The sequence below is a fragment of the Alnus glutinosa genome, chromosome 12, assembly GCF_958979055.1.
Source record: "Alnus glutinosa chromosome 12, dhAlnGlut1.1, whole genome shotgun sequence".
NCBI classification, from domain to species: domain Eukaryota; kingdom Viridiplantae; phylum Streptophyta; class Magnoliopsida; order Fagales; family Betulaceae; genus Alnus; species Alnus glutinosa.
In genome coordinates, this window is record NC_084897.1 from 17,154,649 (window position 1) to 17,178,007 (window position 23,359).

Consider the following 23,359-nt stretch of genomic DNA (forward strand, 5'->3'; position numbering starts at 1 on the left):
CCCTGCATACCCATTATGCAGCACGTGCACAACGGGGTTCAGGATCATCCGGCCACCATGCAATTTATGTCACAGAGCTGCCTAAGAGTCGCAGAGAAGAAACAAATTGGTACTTTGTATAGTCTTTAAGGACTATTAAACCAAAAAAAAAAAAAAAAAAAAATCCTAAGCAGAAAAGATGTTTTAACACTACGTAAATTACAACATCAATGCCACAAACGGGACTAGTAATTTCATTAGAGTTTATTATACTGAGTTCAAATTTACAACGGCCAAATTCCCACCAGTACAAATCACAAAACAACTATTTCAAAAGTAAAAACCCTTGCCCCTCGACAAAAAAACAAGGAAAACATAACCAAACAAAAGGGAGAAACCTCTGAATATAATAAAGGCAGGAATTTAGGACCTATAACTACAAAAAAAGAAGTTACTATTGTGCTCAAAAGGGCATTGAACTCGTAGCTTTTGCCATTTATAATCACAAGCTAATTACATCAGATCAACAACGTATCAATAAAATGGAGGGCATGCTCTTCACCTTGCTACTCTGCCATCCCGGTTAAGGTCCTCCCAGCTTATCTCCTGGGCACATTCCCCACAAACTGTACTGCAACCCACTTTGGTGCCCTGGCTTCTAAGGGTCAGCAAGTGTGAAAGGTTAGTGCATTTCCGCTGTACCATACGATTCCTCATCTGGGATTCTGAGAGGCTGCTGGTCTCATCAGGTGCAGGAGGGGGCATGCTTGACACTGCCGCTCTTTGCTCGCATGCAGATTCATTTACAGGAACTCGCTGCACTTCCTCCCATTCCATTGTTCTCTGGTATACTTCCCAAGCCATGTCTTGCTCTTCTTTTGATAGCTTTTCTTCCTCATTCTCTTGCAAAAGGGTCTCATGTTCATGGTAGTTGGAAATCCATCTGGAATCAAGGGAATGCATTGAGACAATCTATCAAATGCTTGAAAATTCTTTCGAGATGCTGAATTAAAATAACAATACATAAGAAAGCTAGTGAAGCCGACAATATGAGCAGTAACTCCAGTTTAACTTCAGATGGTTTGGCTTGAACTCTGCCCATGTCATACCTCATTGTCATATCTTTTTGCACAGCTAGTTTCAAGCCTGGATGAAGGATGAGGACTATGGTATCCTATTGGTTATGGACGAGCTTGCTTAATATACTATGGATGATGTGTCTTGGTCATGTGATTTGTGGATTAATTGTATTAATCTATAAAACTTGAGTAAGGGTTAGATATAAGTTTGTACACTGGAGATCGACTTTGAAATCTAATGGATTTAGGTTAAGCAGGATAAAGACTATGCATACAAATGCAAATTTATAAAAACGAAGAGTAAAATGAAGAGATTGGTAAAATTAGATGGTCCAAAGATACCAACATGGTTAGATTATACAGAGATTGTGGGGAACATTTCTCATATAATAGGAGCAGGAAAGATGAAGCAGAGCGGTGCATCTGAGATACCATATCAGATCATGTGATTCAAAATGTTAATTAACTAAAGAAAAATTTTATAGACTTACGGTAAGATCAGTAAGCTTTGGTTCAAAATGTTGGTTAATAAGAAACAATATGTCTATAAAATAATGTTAGTAGACATGAGAATGGTCAGGTGGGATGTATGGAACCACCAAGGAAGATAGGACAAGGAACGAAATCAATCCTGAGAAGGTAGGATGACACCAATTAAGAATAAAATGAGGAAGAGGATTTTCAGATAGGAAAAACTACACTTCCTCAAACTTACACCCAAATTGCAATGTCTCCCCAAACTTTAAAAATTTGCAATTGTACGCCGAATCTACCTAGCCCTTTTCCTTAGCCCCTCATCTGTAATAATTTTCGGTTAAATCTGATGGAAAATGTTTATTATACCCCTATCATTTATGTGAAAATACATTGCCTTGAGATTAAAAAAACTTCCATGGTTATGGGTCTAAAATTTACGTCAAATTTAACGGAAAATCCTAACGGGGAGGGGGCTAAGTGAAAGGGTTAGGTAGTTTGGGGGGTGCAACTTTTTAAATTTTGTGAGGGGAATTGCAGTTTGGGTGTAAGTTTGGAAACCCTTTCAGATAATTTGAACTAGTATAAATGCACTAGTACTAAAAAGTGTTGAAAAGATTTCTATGAAATAAGTCCAGCAGAGATGAGGAACTTGTGAAATGGAGGTCCACAGATGCACCAATACAAAAATCTAAGTTATATTAGGGGAAAATACACTTCCCACCCCCAAACTACTAAGTACTAACCCCTCTTACACTTGGACCAACAAATTTTAAGAAAAATACGACACTTACCTCTCTCCAACTACCACTTCGTTAGAAATCACACTATCTGTCAATATTTGGTGTTAAAATGGTTGAAAAATCCCTCACATGCCCTACACATGATTTTTTTTCTTTCTTTTTTCCAAAATGCCCTTACAATTTATTAAAAATAAATAAATAAATAAATAACAGCCTGTGGGGGGGTGGTTCGGCCACCCTTGAAATAGAACATGGGGTGGCTCTCATGGCTGAGTGGTGGTTTGGCAACCCCATCAATTTTTTATTTTCCCAATTGTTTTTAATTTTAAAAAAAATATATATTTTTAAGGACATTTTGGAAAGTTAAGTAAAAAAGAGTCACGTGTGACGCTAAAATGCTCTATCCAATCCCTCAATTTCTCCCAAAATCCGCATTTCTTTAACAAATAAAGAAAGAACTCCCAAGTTACATGATCGTATGCCTTCTCCAAATCGAACTTGCACAACACCCGAGTTCCCTGATCTAATCCGACTATCCAAACATTCATTAGCGATTAGCACTGAATCCAATATTTGTCTACCTCTAGTGAAAGCATTCTGCGAGTTAGAGATAATCTTCCCCAACACTGACTTTAGTCTGTTTGATAAAACCTTGGCAATAATTTTGTACACCCCACCCGCTAAGCTAATTGGCCGGACATCCTTAACGTCCACAGCTCCTACATTCTTTGGAATAAGAGAAACAAGTGTTGGTCGCCAAATGAATCGAACCAGAGTGAACCGGTCAGGAATGTCATTGAACCGGCTAAGACAACATGAAACCAAGGTAATCTGTACTCAGAATAAGGATATCCTTATCCCTAAGAAGAATAAGTAGCACCACAAACCAAACAAGAATAGCCTTCTCCACAACTCGCCAGAAAAACTGCTGGCAACGATCAGACTTCACTGGAAACCATAATATATAGTCGGCGACACCAACTACATCCTCCAATGGGCCAACAAACAACCACCCACGCCACAAACAATGCCGGTGAGCACTGGCTCCAGCTGCAATAGTGATGAGAATTCTTTGGCGACACTCAGAACGTGCCGACGACCACTACAACGACGATGAACACTCTTCGGAACAACCACGAATCCAACGACACCAACTACGACCGCTATACTTCTCAGAAACACCTCATACAACACCAAAGATCACAAAACGCAGCTGTGAAAGGCTACAAAGCTACTAGAACTCGCCGGAGACGGCGAGACAGTGCTGAAAAACACCACCCCGAAAACTCAGAGCTCATTGGCGACACCAACTACTACCTCCATAGAACCAAACAACAACAAAACTTGTCTCCGGCCACTGCACGCAGCACCAACCACCACAGAAAACGCTGATCACCACCACAGAACAACAAACTACACCAAAAAAAAACCAACCCAAAATGACTCTGAAACTGGACGGTTTCAATATTTTTTATTTTTATTTTTGTTTATTTATTTATTTTTGTTTATTTTTTCACATAGCACGATGAATTGCTCTTCTAGAGCGCTATCAGGGCATTGCCCGTGTGGGTGTGGGCTAACCCACAGGGGCAGGGCTGCCACCAAAAAAAAAGAGAAAAACCAATCTAGGGTTTTGCTAAGGATCTAAACATGCTCTGATACCATGTAGAAAAGCAGAGAGAAATATTCTAATTGCTTGATTTTGTGCCACAAGGCTACATTGGTTAAAGAGGAAAAACCTAAAACCTAACATGGAAAGGAATAATAAAGTTATTACAATGTAATCAAATCAACATAAATAAGCATTATTTACGGTGGATCAAATATTCAGCAAAACTTCAACACTTTGTTCTTCCTGATCCTAAGTATTTATGCACAAGCAACGAAAAATCTTGCCCCAAACAAGTTGGATATTGAAGGGAAGCGGGCAGATTCTGAAAGGAAGATAGAAAAGGGAAGAAAAAAAATTCCCTACCCCTTTTTTCTCTCCTCGGCTTTGGGTTTTGGTGTGATAAAGGAGGGAGGGAGGAAGCGTGGTGTAACAATTATGGGTGTCCGCCGAACCAATTCAGCAAATCATATGGGTGGACGAAGCACAATGCTAGTCATGGAGGGTTGAAGGAAGAGAAGCAACCTTATGTTTCGTCCGTGGTAAAGGTGCAAGGAAAGAGCGGTGAGAGAAATGTTAAAAAAAAAACAAGAGAAAAGAAAAGAGAAATAATAAAAAAAAGTTATGCATTAAACTACAATATCACACCACGAGCGGTGAGAGAAATGTTCAACAAAAAAAAAAAACAAGAGAAAAGAAAAGAGAAATAATAATAAAAAGTTATACATTGAGCTACAGTTCATGCCACGTGGCGTGATATTGTAGTTCAATAGGTTTTGCATTTTTGGGTTTACATAAGTTGATGGATGCATTTTTTGCCATTTTAGCTTAAAAAGGGAAATGACTAAGCCATCAGGAGTGCTCTAATAAGTTCAAACTTTGACCTTGTAATTCACCTCCAATTTCAATTAAATCTTTCACGAGTTGACCTTGTAATTAACCTCCAATTTCAATTAAATCTTTCACGAGTTAAGCCTTGTTAAGGGGAAGTTTGAACCCACACAAGAGAGGAAGTGCTGGATATTAATTAAATAATTAAGTTTATTATTTTCTATCAGCTTAAAATTTAGGGATAAGTAGTTATTTAACATAAACAAATTCAAGATTCACCAAGAAATAAAGAAAAGAAAAACTAAAAACCAAAGGCGTCACATATAAAGAGCAGTAATAAAGCAAAAATTATGCAATTGCGACATATTAAATTTTTTACAAAGATTGCTATGATTTGGTACTTATCAAAAAAAAAAGATTGCTATGATTTGGCCTATCCTGCACATTGTTACCAAGCAACTACTTACATATCTAAACGAGTCACAAGTTTCTTTCCAACATTCTATGGCTTCAGGCAACATCATAAGAAAAAAGAGATATAGAGAATAACGAGGAATCACGACAAGTCATTGAATAGACTTATATCAATAGATGCTTAAAGAATTAAAGAATCTACCTAGGATAATGCTTTCCAAGTAAACTTTCCATTATATTGTCGGAAGAGCAGCTTCCATGAGAAAGTGGCATTGTCTGCTTAAGAGAATTTTCAACTTGGCCAGTCATATTATCGTTCCTTGTACGTCCATTCTCTTTACCCAGCTCGGTCAAAGTGTCCAGGTTCTCTTCATCACCAAATTCAAAGAGATGCATCTCCTCTTCTTTAGAAATAGTCCTACCTACCTGTTGTCTATCTACCACCCTTGCAGCCATGCCCTCCTTTGTCACCTATTAAAACCATTCATTTCATTAGAGATCCACCGAGAATCAGAACCATTAAGTGCATTTAGCCGTCTACTACCTGACGCTTATATATCTTTTCTTCCATAGTTCCATGGGCCATCAGTCGGTAAGCAAACACAGGCTTTGTTTGGCCATACCTGAATATATGGGAAACATTTTGATGATGAACACACAATTTATTCATAAACTGTATCAAGTACGGATTTCTTTCTTGTGCAGATTCTAATGGACATAAAAGTTGCAAAACCTGCTACTCCTTGTCAAACAAGAACTTTGATTTGACTCTGCAAAAATGGTTTCATTGTAAGGATTTGGGGTACCCAAGGGCTCCCTCATGGAAAACACATGTGGTGATCTTTCATTACGACGGCTCTAAATGTGAAAGCACAAGCATGTGTTAGGAGTTTAATCACAGCGTACCTCCCACCCTTTACAGAGTAATGGATTTAAGAATTTAACAATATAGTATTTCAGTTTGGGTTATTTTTTTGGTAGGGTTATTATTTCGATCTCTCTTTCTAGTGAGTCTGGTGTTGTCTTTGCCTGTGGAAGCAGCCCATTTTAAGGGTGAACGACATGATCCTTGTATAATCATTGGTGTTTTACCTTCTGTTTATCTACTTTACTTGATTTCAACAACCCAATCTATTTCTAGTACTTCAGTGGTTCCAACACAGATGATAACAGTAAGTTTGTTATAATTACAATGAAAACATGAGTCAGAACCCACCTCCAAGCTCGATATATAGCCTGTAGATCATATGTCGGATTCCAAGAACCATCAACTATAACTACACGATTAGCAGCATGAAGATTAATCCCCAAAGATCCAGCTCTTGTTGAAATCAGAGTGCACTTCACCCTCTTATTTGTGGGCTCATTAAACCTCTCAACCAGCTTTTGCCTATCAGAGCTCTCGGTTCTTCCATCTAGCCTGTACAGAGATCAAACAAACGAGCAACTTCATAAATAAATTTACATACATCGGGCATCTCACATCCATAACAACATCATTTTATCGTTATCACGTATAAAGTAATAAGTCAGAATCAGAATGAGCAGCTCGTGAGTGAGACAGCAAGATTGTACTTAAAAAGGAAAAAAAAAAAAGTAAGGAAAAGTGATTGACTTAATAAGCAGCAATTTCCTTCGCTCAAAATTCCAAAACAAAATGTTCTCAGGTATGTATGTTTGATACACAGCATATAATATGGAGGGTGGCACCACATTAAGTTTGACAGGGCCTAAACCATTTTCACATTCAATGGTGAGATATTTTACAGATTAAAGTCATTCAAATAAATATACAAATTATATAGATTAATAGCTTCCAAGTTCTAAAACAGTGATGTAAAATAATTTTTATTGTTATTCATATTTGAGTGGTGATTAGCATTATATGGATGTGCCAACAAAGAATGTTAATTTCTTACTTCTCGATAAAAAGAAACCTTTAATTTATGATTTTTTTTTTTAATTTTTTTTTTAAATAAAACCACACTAACTGCTTTAGTCATGTTAGCCCTTCCACGGGTCAAGGAAATACACAAATTCAAGAGGTTTCTGAGAGAAACATGTCTGTTAAACCAAAACTGTTTAGGGAGATATGTACCCACCTATACCAGTCTTTTCCTTTCTTCCAAAACTTCCCTCTTTTGCCACTTCGAGGTAATCTTGAAAGATAAAGTTCTATTAGATCTAGGGTCGGTATGCTCTGGCTAAAAACCAATACCTTATCCCCCACATCAGAAGACATGGTTAGGATGTCAAGCAGCAAAACCATCTTGCCACTGTAATCAAGCTCTTTAAAATTGCTTTCATGAAGAAGATCATTCCACCAATCCTGGAAAAAGATAAATATCAAGCACAAAACTTAAAAGCAAGGAGCAGAGAATCATAACAATGTTAATATGAAAAGTTATAAGGGTGAAGGAAACTGTACAATGGAATGATGCTAAAGGAGGCACCATCCAGCATACCTCTTCCTAATAAAAAGTACCCTCACAAATGGATTCATCAGAAAGTTTATTTATGAGAACTTTGGAAGCAAGGACAAAGAGTAAACAATGACTAATATGTCAAGCATCGGATTTAGATGCCACTTTGTAGAAGACCCATCCTTGTGTTTTTGGATATGTTTTGTTATTATGTGTTATGTTCTTATGTTTTCCTTTTGAGCTGATATATAGGGTATTTGTTTCTGCTTCACCACTCAATATATGGGTTTCACACTTTCAAAAACAGTAACGCTAATCAGTGGGTTTCCAGATAGAAAAATTATTTTCAATATCTACACTTTGGGTACATTGATATTCCAAATCAAATAGATAGGAATGTGAATTGTATTACTAGGAATCAATGTTACTGGGAATAATAATCATGATATAACCACTTCTATTCATTTGTTTAGTTGAAACTATGCAACAAAATTCAGAATTAGCATATTGTTTTGACAGTTGCTGTATCATTTTCTTAATTTAATAATTTTTTTTAACAAGTAATTCAATCCCATTAGAAAGCATGGAGAGGCACAACCCTACTACAAAGAAAGTATACACAAGAAAACTCTTATTATAACTCTTATGAGAGAGAAAGAAGAAAAAAAGTCCAAAACATCAGAAAAACTAGAAAAATGCATGCTATTATACGTCGCTATCCATGTATAAAGGGATTTAACTATCTTCAAATACATCACATTAAGCACAAAGGTGTCATCCTCCAAACTTTAAAAATGTTACGGCTTTCCAACTGACTTCTCCTACTAGCCAACAACTCTATAACCCTTCTAGGCATGACCCATTCAACACCAAAAAGACGGAAAAGTACAACCCAAAATTCTCTTGCCACTCCTATGGAACATACAACACCGATCAACTACTATGACGTTCCTCTTCCTTAAGTTGTCCAAAGTCAAGATTTTCCCTAATGTCGCCGTCCACACAAAGAATATCACTCTCGAAGGAGCCTTAACTCTCCAAACACTCTTCTAGGAAAATGGGGAACCACTGAACCAGTAGGAATGGACAACACATGACAAAATGCCTGACTTCAAACTTCTGCCTTTAAGAGGGGATCTAACATATTTTATTCTCCTTTGCCACAATCGATCAGAATACAAAAGCTCAAAGAAAGAAGAGACCAAATCAACCTCCCATTCATGCATTGGTCTGGTAAAAGATACATTCCCACTGAATACTTCCATTATGGAATTGCACATGATCTGCCACCTACACGTCCTTACAACACGCAATACTAAACAAGTTTGGAAAAAATGTCCTCAATGGCTGTTTCCCACGCCACAAATCATGTCAAAACTTGATCTTAAACGCATCTCCCACCCCATATCTAACAAAACTCAAGAAAAGTCCCGACCCCCTCATATTTTTACACTCGCACCCACCGCCTTGAAATACCAACCTCCCATCATGCAATCAAATTTAGTTTCCACCACAGATCTCCATAGAGCCTCCCTCTTTGTAGCATAATGCCATTACCATTTCCCCAGGAGAGCTCAGTTAAACCGAATCAAATTTCTTACCCCCAAACCATTGGTTGACATCAGAGAACAAACCTTCAACCAATTGACTAAGTGAAACTTAAACTTATCACTAATTCCACCCCACAAAAAGTTTCTCTGAAGTTTTTAAATCCAATTAGCCACACCTACTGGAGTGAGGGAAAAGAGACAAGTAATAAGTAGGCAAATTGGAAAGAATGCATTTTCTTTTTTTATTAAAGTCAACCTACCTCCCTTAGACAAATAAAGCCTCTTCCAACCAGCCAAACGATGTTCCATTCCATTTTTCACCTATTGGAGTGAGGGAAAAGGGAACAATATGAAGTTCCTGAAGGAAGACACAAATACTTCATTGGAAAATATGCCACTCTACAACAAATAGTACGAGTCAAATTGTGATCAACTAATAACTAGCTCTTATTTAGCCAAAATTATTTTGAACCCCAAAACTGCTTCAAAACAATAGATGAGATACTAGAAGCTCATCATTATTCCTCAACCCCACTGAAAAATCTGATAAAAGCCTCTTATCCATTGTGGCAAACATCATCCTACTCAATCTCCATAACAACTGCAAACAACAAAGGGGATAAAGGATCCCCCGTCTCAATTCACGACAACTATTAAAGAATCCAAAAGGAAAACCATTAATAAGAATGGAGAAACTCACCGTAGAAATACAATGTGCTATCCAAGCTCTCAATTTCTCCTTAAAGCCACATCTCTTCGATAAATAAAGCAAAAACTTCAAATTAACGTAATAATAGGCCTTCTCCAAATCCAATTAACACAATACACCAAATTCCCCCGATCTAATCCAACTATCCAAACCTTCATTAGCTACCAAAACTAAATGCAGAATTTGTCTTCCCCTAATAAATGCATTCGAAGAACAAGAAATAATCTTCTCCAACATTAAAAAGTATCAATCTATATATTACACACATTTAAGTAATAGCTATAAATATCTATATATTTTTTTGATAAATAATGTCTATTCAATCAAAGCGCAGAAGGGCGCAACCCAAGTACACAACATGTATACAGGATAACCCCTAACCCATAGATAAAGAAGAACACAATTCTAAAAAATTAGAAGAAATAGAATCAGACAAAGTATTCCATGTCACTCTACGTATACAAGGTTTGTAGCACTAATTTCTTCATTGAGCAAGCCATTCTCACAATCGTCAAAGCTGTATGCATTCCATTCCCTCCATAGACACCGCATCAAACACAGTGGAACCATCCTCCATAACTGCAGCACCATGCGGTTGCCCATTTGTCCCCTCCAACTTCCAAACTTGCTTACTCTTTGAGGCATAACCTATGCAACACCAAAAAGCTGCAAAAACGCACTCCACACCTCTGTAGCCACCTTACAATGAAGGATAAGTGATTGATGGACTCTCCACAAGTCTTAAACATACAGCACCACTCCATTATAATAATATTCCTCTTCTGTAAATTATCCAAAGTTAAAATTTTCCCTAAAGTTGCCGCTCACACCAAGAATGCCACTCTCAGGGGGGACCTTAACTTTCCAAATACTCATCCAAGTAAAAGTCAATTGTACAGGAGTAGACAAAACCTGATAGAAAAACTTCACTTCAAATGACTTCCTTCTTGAAAGAATCCAACAAATTTTATCCTCTCCCTCATACCTTACTTTTTGAGAGTACAACTCCTCAAAACATCGAGAGACCACTTCCTCCCCCCAATCATGCACAAGTCGAGTAAACATAATATTTCAAAGAATGTTACCATTTTGGGTCTACATATTCTCCTTCACCCATGCATCCTTACCACATGCAATAGTAAACAATTCTAGAAAAAGGATTTTCAAAGGTAGTTCCCCACACCACACATCACGCCAAAACAACACTTTAGAACCATAACCTACCTCATATCGCACATGATGTGCAAAACCATCCCACCCCCTCCTTATACAGGGGTGGATACACGAAGTGGCTTTGTCTTGGAGGGGTTCCTCGTAACAAACAAACAAAAAAACAATACATTTCCACACTCCCACTCCATAGGGTCCCCCTACCTCCTTAGAACACCAACCACCCCTCATATTACCATATTTGATGTCTACCCCTCATATTACTATATAAAAACTTTTTATCACAAAATTATATTATTTGATGTAGTTATATAATTGTCTGATTAAGTATTAATAAGTATTGAATATGGTACAATATGCAATACAAAATTCAAATCACATGTGCAATAATAGCATCAAATTTTTTATTTTTACTTCAATCGTGTTTCTACTTAAATTTTTGTTATTTTTTAAAAATTTATTCATATTAATTGATAGAATTTATAAATTAATTTTTTTTTTTTCTTTCATGAATATAAGCCATTCATGGGGTTTAGGAAGAGCTATTCTCACCTCCTATGTGGGGAATACATACCGCCCAAATCACAAAATAGCTATTCTATGTGGAATAGCTAGTACACAGGAATAACCAATTAAGTTTCTATTTAGCATACCAAGCGTATTCACAAATACTTGCAGTTGTCGTCATTTTTTTTTTTTTTAAATTACTAATGACTAGTGATTGCTTGCAATGAAGGAATTTTTTGAAAACACCCTTGAATATGTCAACGACACAATTTCTTCAAATTCTCACCTCTTGAAAAAGGCCATTACCATTCTTTCCTGGCAGATAATCATTTGTGCTCTTTGACTTCTCTGTTTAAAATGAAACATAATCATTAGTAACCTATTTACTAATATAATTGAAGTTCAAAGAAGAAATTGGCAAGTCTGAGACATTGGAAGAAAACAAAAAGAAAAAGGAATTCCATTCATTCCATACACAATGTAAACCAAATATCCCAGAACAGAATACCAAATTTTCAATGCCAACTTGTAATAGTTGCAGCAGAAGCATTTATATCTTTGACATGCCAGCGTCTATTGGCTAATCTTTACTAAAAACAGCCATTACCAAGCGATAATGGTGTTTCTTTGAAATTGGTCATTTAGAAATTATTCATTGAATTAAAAATAGTGATACATGAGTATGGCACAAAAGCCAGTATTGACATGCAGCATTAGATTTTCAACATAAAGCACAAACACAACCAAGAAGACAATCTCACCAAAATTGCAGAAATATGGATGGTACCAAACTAACTGTCCTATTCAATGTGTAAGCAAGGGACACCCCCTAACACCAGAAAATTCAAGGTTGGCCTAGCATGATTTATATCCATTTTGATGTTGAAAAAAATTCATACTGATGATAGGAGAATCAGTCCAAGCTACGACCCACATAATGCCGGACAAATTATATCAAATGCCAAGACAAGCTTGCTTTCCTTTGTCGAATGGTCCCATAGCCTATAGGAAGATTTCTTAACCTTCTCATGGAAACCAAGTATACAATATAACGCACAGAAATACACAAATTGGATACCCTAGAATAGATATTTACAATGAAAATGAAAGAAGAGACAAACACACACACACACACACACACACATCTGCCTTATCCCCATTATCGGAACTTTATATCATTTAATTTATTTATTTTTTATTTCTTATAGAAAAAAGACCCAAGTTCTATATATTGCTCTGTAGAAACTTTTTCCAGTTGTTTCACCTCATAGATTATAAACATCGGGTGCAAGTTGCAGTGTCCATTATAAGGTTGATCATGCAGGCTACATCTCAGAAATTGAAAAAAGCTATATCAGGATACAACTGAAGCCTAACGGACATCTGCTGGAAGCATGTGTCTAGGTATTTCAAAGCCACATATGCTTCTTGAGACAGCTTCTCAAAAGAAGTCTCTCCATGACTCCTATTAGCCAATATTGTATATTTCATCTAATTTTATCAGTCTATAAAAAGCTTAGGATAGGTATTTGTCAATCAATAAAATGGAAAAGAAATGAATAAGAGGACACTAAAAGTATCTTTTGACATAATGTAAGAAGACGAGTCCCATCAAGCAGTTAAATAACTTCTTCTTCTTCTTTTTTTCCTTTTTTTTTTTTTTTATAAGAAAAAAAAAAAGAAAGAGATATAACAATACATGACAAGCAAGCGATAGGATTTACATGTATAGCATGTGCCCCTAATTCCCATATATTGCAAAAGAGTAATTAGGATCAACCAAAATAAATGTACAAGTCCAGGAGTAACTCATAATAATTTACGACATTCACAGGAAAAACATGAGATAGTAAGCCAATAACTATCATGGTCAATACATAGATACCCATAGACAAGTCTTGCAATTACAAAATCAAGAGGGGCAAAAATACCTCCAATAACCATATTATAATCTATGTTTTCATCACTAGAGCTGTCATCCACATAGTCTTTGCCTTCTTTTGTCAATTGCAAGATCCCAGGATGGTTGCATATCTACTAAAAACAATAAACCTTCTCCATTAAAACAAAATACATAGGCAAAGTAGTATCAATTGAAAAAAAATAAGATTTTATATGACCAATGACCTTCGGCTCAAACAGCAGTAGTTAGTTTATTTTATTTTTAAGTCCGCAAATGGCAAATGATTTGGCAGCATCCAATAATTTCAAGAGTCAATTAAAAGTTCCAATTATGTTTAATAATGTTAAAACAAGCCTAGAAAACTTTTATAGTATCTTAGCATCTTATAATATTGGCAGACATCAACAACATATTGACTGAACATTGTACCCTTACTATTCATGACCTCTTTCTCTTAAATCATCTCTAAATAACATACATTTTAAAAAATCTACAAGACATTCTTTATAGGTAGAACACCAAAAATTCGTCATTAGACCAGACAGGTACCACCATTAACCACAAATTCTTGAATGTCAAACATCTATATATGTGCACTTGAGCATGTTTGTGTGTAAAAAGTACAACTACTATAGCCAATATACTAAAAACTTTCCATGACATCTGTTATTAATAAACAAAATCAATTATATAAGAAATGAGATAATCAGTTATAATTCAGGAAGAAGGTAAGTTTAACAGACAGCAGTTAGGTAAAATAGACGCATGCATAACTCTATTCTCACAAGTGACAGCTTAACTCAAACAAACCTTAATCCCAAACAATATGGGCTTGGGTATTCATCACCCATTAATTATTTTGGGGTTGGCCATATGTATTCTTTCCTCTATCCTATCTAAAATTATACACACTGTCACCTCCCTATGTAACAAATTCTCAATACTTCTAACCAGGTAAATTTAGGCCTCCATCTACCTCTTTTCCCTCCAACTTAAATAAAAGCATTCTTTCTCACAGGTGTATTAATCGATCTCCATTGCACATGACCAGACCATCTTAAGTGACTCTACCTCATCTCACTCATCTATCTTAATGTCCTCATTTCGGCCATGTTCTTTTTATGAATGTTTTCTTTCTTAATAGCACAACGCTCTATACCATATAGCATAGTTAGTCTCATAATAGGCTATAGAAAGTATCTTATGGTCACAAAATATCAAAATACTCTCAATGTCCTTCAGTTCGCCCAACCCCATTCTTATGACTCACATTCTCTTCAATTCCCTCATTCTTATTAATTACTGATCCAAGATACCAGAAGAGTTCTTCATATCTCTTCACAATCAAGTTTTATTAACCCTCCATCCCTATAATTTTAATTTTAGTTAACTTACGTTCATATACTTTATTTCAGTCTAACTGAACCTAAAAACTCTAGATTCTAAAGTATCCCACAAACTTCCAAGTTGAAAGTCCAACTTTAATCTCATCAACTGACACGATATCATCTACAAAAAGCATATACTATTGGACCCCTATTAAAGCTAGCAATACCACCATTGTCTGTTGCTGTAAAAAGAGATCTTGATTCTTTTAGCAATATTCTTTCTACACTTGGAAGATTTTATAAATTTAATATAACAAAAAAAGGGTTCCTAATTAATATTCTTGACCTCATAATTGGGACCTAAAATAGAGATCCTAATTGACCCATTTTTTTTTTTACAAGTAATCGAAATATCATAAAAAGCGGAAAGACGCAATCTAGGTACACATGAAGTATACAAAAGATACACCTAGTCAGAGAAAGAACAAAGATTAAAAAAAAAATCATGCAAACTAGACAAAATTAAGATAGTCTAAAGCAGTTGTCCAATGGTATAGAGTATTGAAGAAAAAAGACTCTAGTTCCACTACCATCCTCTCGTGGTCTTCAAAACTTCTATAATTTGTTTTACTCCAAAGAACACCACATTAGGCATGACGAAACCATCTTCTACATTGTTACACTCTGAAGATTGCTATGTTGCCCTCTCCAACAAGTGAAAATGTCTACCGCTTGTCTAGGCATAACCTAAGCTAGCCCAACACAACTGAAAATAGCGTTCCATAAAGCATTAACAATTTCACAATGGAGTAATAGATGATCCACATACTCCCCACTCCTCTCACATACATCACCAATCAACCATGACACGTCGCTTCCTTAGGTTATCCAAAGTGAGGATATTCCCTAGGGCGGCCGACCAAGCAAAAAACGACACTCTTATAGGGACCTTGTTCTGCCAAATACTCTTTCAAGGGAAATGAGTACTATCATGAGGAACAAGAACATTGTAGAAAGATCTAATGTCAAATAACACTCTCTTGGAAGAGGCTCAACACAGCTTGTCTTCACCTCCCCGTCTCAATCTGAAGGAGTGCAACAAATTTAAAGAATGAAGTAAAGACATCCACCTCCCAAATGTGAGCCGCTCTAATAAAGCTTACATTCCACTAATGAAAGTCACTCAATACTGTACAATTTCAGGAAAACTTCCTTAAGGACCTGATCTCCACATCATGCGTCATGCCAAAGTCTAATCTTAAAGTCGTCACCTACCACAATTCTAGCGTGACTAAAAAATTCCCCCCACAGCCCCTCCTAATATTTTTCCATAACCCCACCCCTATCAACCCAAGAACCTCATTTGAACACCACCTACCCCATGAGCCGCCATATTTAGAATCCACTACGACCCTCCACAAGGTCTCTCTCTCTCTCTCTCTCTCTCTCTCTCATGCAAATAGCGCCAAATTCACTTCCCCAAAATGGCATGATTGAACAAAAGCATGTTCCGGATACCTAACCCTCCCTCAGATATCAGAGAACAAACCTTGGACAAGCTTACTAGGGTGAAATTTGAACTCTTCATTGAGCCCACCCCATCAGAAATCAAGCTGTAACTTCTCTATGCAATTGGCAACACCAGCAGAGAGGGGAAAGAGAGATGTAATACGTAGGTAAATTGGACAAAGTGCTCTTAATCAAAGCAATCCTTCCACCCTTACACAAGTATATACTCTTTCGGCCAATAAAGCGGTGCTCGATCCTCTCAATAATACCATCCCAAATAACTTTAGCCTTAAAAGAAGCTCTGAGTGGAAGACCAAGAAGAAACCTTGCAACTCAAAATACTAGCTAGTCCATCAACATTATTGACATTATCCATAGGAACTAATTTTGACTTAGCCAAATTATTTTCAAAGCAGATACAACTTCAAACCATAAGACAAGCCACACAGATTCCATAGGTGATTTGGGTTTAGCCCTGTAAAATAGCAAGGTGTCATCTACAAATAGAAGGTGGGAAATGTTAGGTGCACCAATATTCCTAAACCCCATAGAAAAGCCAGATAGAAAGCCCCCCATTTACAATAGCAGAGGGCATTTTACTTAAAGCCTCCATGACGATGACAAACAACAAAGGAGACAAAGGATTTCCCTATCTAAGACCACGAGAGATACAAAAGAATTTGGACAGAGTGTTGTTCACCAAAATAGAAAAGCGCACCGAAAAAAATACAGTGCGGTATCCAAATACACCATTTCTCTCCAAAACCACATCTCCTAACCAATATAACAAGAAATCCAGATTGACATGATCGTAAGCCTTCTCAATATCCAATTTGCAAAGCACACCTGGCTCACCAACATGCATTCATTAACTATAAGAATGAAGTCTAGGATCTGCCTACTTGTGACAAATGCATTTTGGGGCTTTGAGATCTCTACAACCATTCTCAAGTTGTGGGCTAGAACTTTGGCGATAATCTTGTGAACTCCACGCACTAGACTAATAGGTTGAAAATCCTTAACATCGACAACCTCAGATTTCTTTGGAATGAGAGCAATGAAAGTGGCATTAAGGCTTTTTTCAAACTTGCCTCTGGCGTGAAAATAATGAAATACACTAAAAATATCTTCTTTAAGCACATCCCAGCAAGCTTGGAAAAACACAAAGTAAAATCATCAGGGCCCAATGCCTTATCAATGTTCATACCTTTTCAACACCTCAAGGAACTCACTCTCCTCAAATGGTCTTTCTAACCAAGTGGCCTCCTCATCAATGGAATCAAATGAAAGGCCATCCAGATTAGGGCCCCAACTAAACTATTAAGTAAACAATATACCATTGAACTGCACAATGTGATCCCTAATCCTAGTATGATTGGAAGCAAGTGAGCAATTTACCCCCAACGATTCAGTGGAGTTATTTCTCCTATTCATGCTAGCCACTTGATGGAAGAGCTTGTGAATTAATCACCCTCTCTTAACCATAGCACCCTCAACTTCTACATTCAACTTACCTCCTCCAAAATAGTAGCCCTCTCCAAATCACTTATAACGTTGTCCTTCCTCAACTTCTTTTCATCACATAAAGCTCTCTTCCTGCAAACCATCAAGAGCTCATAATTCATCCAAGAGAATCTCTTTCTGTCTTTACATTACCAAACATTTGCTCATTACAGACGTTTTAGTCATCTTTCAAGGCCTTAAGTTTGCAAACCAAAATGAAGCTCATGGAGCCTTGTATATGATAAGTCCACCACTATTTCACCCTGTCCACAAAGCCTTCTGACATTAACCAAATATTTTCGAACTTAAAATATCTTCTACCACCCTAAATGCCTCCACAATCAGGAAGAATGGGGAAATGGTCTGTGCAAAGTCGAGGCAACCTCTTTTAAGACAAATCAGAAAAAATGGGCTTCCCAATAAGGAGAAACAAGAAATCTATCAATTCTAGACCAAGAGCGTTGTTCGAACAAATTACTCATATTCTCTCAAGCATAGAATAATATTGAACTACTAGTATAGTTGGCCAGTTGTCAGAACGGAGTAGGGGTGTAACCCTATATCATTAAATAGTGAAATATAGCAGCTCTCTAGTGGACGTAGACACATTGTCGAACCACATAAATCTGTCTCAATTTTCTCTTGTTCTCTCTCTTTCGATTCCGTATTATTCATCGTTATTGTGCACGGTAACAAGGGTGGATCCCAGTTGTTTGACCACGTAAAAGTCCCTCCTACCAGAGGAACATCCATGAGGCCCTAGTAAAAAATAAAATTTGAGAACTCCATCATAGCAGGACAAAAATGGGCTTCACCCGATCTTTCAAGACAAAAATGGGCTTCACCAGATCTTTCACTAGGAAAATGGGTGGGGTTAAAGTCTCCCCCAAGGCACCATGACAAGGTCCACCAACTCAACAAGCCATCCAATTCTTCCCATAAGTACCTTCTATCAAAATTGGAATAAGGCCCATAGATACCCACAAAAACCCAAGAGAATCCAACTTTGACGTTTCTAAAAGAGCATGCAATAGTAAACTCCCCCACACTCTTCGATTTTCTCCAACACTCTCCTATCCCACATAAGTAAGAATCCGTTGGAGCCCCTCTAGAAGCTAAAATAACACCAACCCACATGTTGACATCCCAAGAAACAACGCACAACACTATTTTATATGAGCTCAAATAACAGCTCCCTCATAAAACACACTCACATTCCATAAAAACAATTTAGGCTTCATAAATAACCAAGCATAGCCCTCCCCTAAACTCTGCCATAGCTAGAACTACCACCTTTCGAATCATATTTTGATAGAACATAATAATCTTTTTGATTCTCTGTTTTCTTTGCTAACCAGTTTGGACCTACGGGCCGACTCCTTCTAGGAGTGGCTGGCTTCAATGGCCGTAAGCAAGGCCGTAAGCCCCTCTTCGAAATCCTCACATGATAGCCCCACTAGATGAATTTCCCCCAGTCTCAACAACACCCAAGTTGAAGACTATGACCCTGCACATTTCTCATTCGCAAACGGGGGGCAATAGCTCAATGGTATGGGATTCTTCCCAGATAACACTTTCATCCATATTCATGCAAGGTGGGATTACATTAACAAGAGGACTATTCCTTTCCACACCACCTACATCACACCCACCCATCTCCGAGGATACAATACCTTTCCCATTATCAACACTACCAAAGCGCCCCCCTCCCTCGGCACAACTCTACAGAGAAGGAAGGTAATGAAGAAAGGGAAAAATCCGACAAATGAACCCACTTCCCCACTTTAAGAACAATAGTCCACTCTGAACAGTGAGGAACTATGACGACATCTAAAGAGCCCAAATTGGAGGCAGAGAGCTTCTCTGACGCTCTAAAAACTAAATTGGCACTCAAATCATCATTTCTCAAGCAAATAGAATTAACAACATTACCTTTGCTAGATTCAACTCGCCGAAACAGACAAGGCAACTCTCCAAACCTACAAACTTTACCGCCAACATCCAAATCAGAGAGCCCAAGGTTGAGGAAGACCATCATAGCCTCATGGCCCAAAAAAATCCAAAGGATGGGGGAGAGACAAAGGTTGCGACTAGACATCCGAAGGCTCTATGGTGGATAGAAGATCGCTAGCTAGCATAAACTCAGCATCTGCACCCGCCGAAAGTTTCTGATCATCTACCACACATACATCCAAGACATCGACGGTTGCTAGAGAACCACAGTGCTGAGCAGAGCTAGCATTTGCTTGACCCACATCTGTGCCCTCTTGACCCACTCCCGCAACCAAGCCTTGACCCAAAGAAGAAACCTCCTAAGCCAATGTTGAAACGTGCATTTCACTTGATTGGGATAACGGTCTTTCTTTCTGTTAAACGCATGATGGGCTTTGTTATGCGGAACTAGGCCTTGGGCTATCATAGTTGATTTTAAGGCAGGTTGGGCCCTCATGGAGTGAATACACTTCGCCACTACAAAATCAGCTTGTTTGAAAGCCGACCCAATAGATTTTAGGCCCTCATCCACTTTTGCAAGAACCTAATCCACTGTCTTCTCAAATCTCGGAGGATCCCACTGACACCCACTGCATCACCCTCGTACTACCACCCCTCCTGTATCAACGCGAAAAACAAAGATCGATTGCTTTTGCATAGCTTCTTCAGACATTGTCCATCTTGATTGTAGTATAGATGAAACGGTCCAAGCGGTTCCCTCCCAGTAGGACGAGGTGCTCACCGTAATAAGTCCCTGAGAAACTAGAACCACCATAGTCTTCCTCTTCACTACAGCCTCTGTCGGTGCTTGGTCCACCATCACCACCAGTGCTAATGAGCACTCCTGCGTTTGCCCCGACCTACCTAAAACCTAAGCATAAGTCCTTTTGCCAACACCTTACACCAGTTCCTTCCCATTGACACCAAAGAAGAGCCACCCATGTCATTTGACTGAAAACTACCGGGGTTGGTGAGAATAAGAAACTTTGCTCCCCTAATCGAAGGACAGTTTGAGAAAAGCAACCACCTTTCTCAGTTCGGCAGCACAACTACTCCATCCCCTCCCTTCACGCCCCCTCAGGACGTTGTAATAAAACCTCTCTATGCTATGAAAGACTTGCTCCCAACCCTCGACGATTTAACAAACTCAATCGACTCTTCACCTTGGGCCAACACCTCCACCATGATCGACAACCATGCAACACTCATCTTACCCAGATACCCTACTTTGGATACCCCTCAACTCCTTTCAAGAAAACATAAAACTAACATCCCTTTTGCTACCAAAAGCTCGAAGGCTGTGGAGTCAACAAAAATCCAACCCAAGAATCCCATAAGAGACTACCCAAAAACCGTGGACTACTTGGCATCTAGAGTTTCCAAGAACTTCTGTGTCTTTATTTTGACAGCCCCATCTTGAATTGATCTTGTAAGCTCATCCAAATCCAATGCAAAGAGATAAAAGGCCTTGTTTGTTAAGCCTCGTTACAGTACGGGATAGTGCTTGGCCCTATTCACTACACTTTTTCTCACTTTTTCATTTTTTTCAACAACAATTCACATCAAAACATTCTCACTTTTTTCACTTTTTATATCACATCAATAATTTTTTTTTTATTACTATTCAAATAAAAAATTCACTAAAATACAAATTTTTTTCATTTTTCTATACAAATTCCTTTTACTTTATATCACATCGTCCTTTCTTATTAATTTTAAAATTAACAACCCCACTACTCTGTTCTGTACCTGTCTTTGCCAAACAACCCCAAAGACTTGATGTTAATTCTCAACATAAAACTATCATGATAAGAAATTCAATTGCATACCTTCACTAGTTCTCACACTCGTTATAGCTTCATCATACATGCATTCAATCACGCTAACATACTTCAAGGGAATTATTTTCTAGGCCAAAATCTGTCACATTACCTATCTAGGTACCATATCTTTAGTTTTCTCTAAGTCGATAAACACCATATGGAGATCTTTACTTATTGCTTATATTTCTCCATTAAACGCCTAGGAGTATAATTCATGTTGACTATCCTAGAACAATAACAATCAATCCTCCCATGTTGTTGTGTCTTAGCCAATGATAAATCACTCTCCCAAAGTTCCATCATAAGTTGATTTAATTCGAGCAAATTTGGGTACCTTCTTCATTCTTGTATTTAGGTATGAAAGTGCTTTTCCTCCTAAGGAGATAGTGCCTAAAAGTTCTCTAAATACTCTCCTTTCTCTGTCTTCAAAGTAACCCTCATAAAGTCCTTTTAATCTTCAAGTAAGGTGATAAAAATGAGTAAAAGGTTACAAATATAAAAAAGTAAATTAATTATTTAAGATTTTTGTGTTGATATGCTTGAAGATGTGTATGTCTATATGCATAAAAGCACGTAAGAATGTGTCACAAGCCAACCATCTTAAGGGCCTTTGTGCATATGCATGGCCACTTGCCTTACAAATATAAAAAAGTAAATTAATTATTTAAGATTTTTGTGTTGATATGCTTGAACATGTGTATGTCTATATGCATAAAAGCACGCAAGAATGTATCACAAGCCAACCCTCTGAAGGGCCTTTGTGCATATGCATGGCCACTTGCCTCAACTCTCCGAGTCTTAGTTCAAGGCCTTTGTAACATTCATGTACTTAGTCTGGAGAGTAGGAGCCTTAGTCTCATTTCTATAATTATGCAGACTAAATGGACACTCTAGGAAATAGTTCGTAAGCCCAAGGCTGAGAGAAGCTGAAGCAATGGTTAGAATCTACAGTCAAAACTTGGTAGGGTGTGGCAACTTTCCTAAGAAAAAACTGAGATTCAAGTAAAATAAAAGGGCTTCATGTTCACAAAGACAGATGTTTACTCATGCTAGGTGGGTAATAGCTCAGAATGCTCTCTAGGGGGGAGAGCCTAGTTGGCGGAATGTTGCACTAGCCACTAGTATAAGTGAGTCTCTTTGTTAGCATTCATCATTGTAACTCTCTCCATTATATTAATAGAAGTACTACCTCCTTTTCCTAAATTCGTTTGTTGTGCCAGCTAAACTATTTTGCCTCTACATTGCTCTACTCTTCCGAGCTAGACATGATACTGTAATGTTGGTGCGTGTGCCTTCTGAGATACTCATTGGATTACTTGCTACGTGCTTGGGGACAGTGGGGAAACCTCTAACTAGGACCATGACATGGTGACAGTGTGCATATAATGTGCCTAGGTGTACTAATGCAGCTTTGAGAACTTGACAAGCAAGTAAACAAGAAATATACCTGAGCTAAGGTCTGGTACCCAGCAAAAAAACTTATGGAGATCTTGTCCTTAGTGAATCCATGCACATCAAGGAATCTCTTGTATAGTTTCCTTTGTACGGGAGAAAGCTTTACAGCTATTACAAAGACAGTTTTAGGTGGCAAATCCTTCTTCACCACATTCATGTCCATTCTCTGGACAAATCCTTTTAACTGTTCATAAAGGATATGAGACCTTTGGTTCATAATTTTAACGTCATCAAGAGTTGAATTAGTATGCTGACCGTTTTCTATGGGATTTTGGAAGCTGCACATAAGGAAAGCATAATTAAGATACATGGTGAAAACAAAAATCAGACAGCAGTCAGAATAATGAAGGTAAAGAAG

At 37.7% G+C, this 23,359-nt stretch overlaps 1 protein-coding gene across 6 annotated transcripts in view; it reads right to left on the minus strand.

Moving 5' to 3' along the window:
• Nucleotides 1-198: 198 nt before the first annotated feature.
• Nucleotides 199-23,359, minus strand: part of LOC133851618 (protein CHROMATIN REMODELING 20) — an 89,088-nt gene continuing 65,927 nt past the window's right edge. For all 6 annotated transcript variants that reach the window (XM_062288112.1, XM_062288116.1, XM_062288115.1 and 3 more), the window contains 8 exons: nt 22,994-23,279; nt 13,420-13,522; nt 11,775-11,836; nt 7,232-7,458; nt 6,346-6,549; nt 5,674-5,752; nt 5,332-5,600; nt 199-922 (listed from right to left, as the gene is read on the minus strand). In XM_062288112.1, the coding sequence (XP_062144096.1) occupies nt 538-922; nt 5,332-5,600; nt 5,674-5,752; nt 6,346-6,549; nt 7,232-7,458; nt 11,775-11,836; nt 13,420-13,522; nt 22,994-23,279 (1,615 nt within the window). In that variant the 3' untranslated portion in view covers nt 199-537. The remainder of the gene's footprint in view (nt 923-5,331; nt 5,601-5,673; nt 5,753-6,345; nt 6,550-7,231; nt 7,459-11,774; nt 11,837-13,419; nt 13,523-22,993; nt 23,280-23,359) is intronic.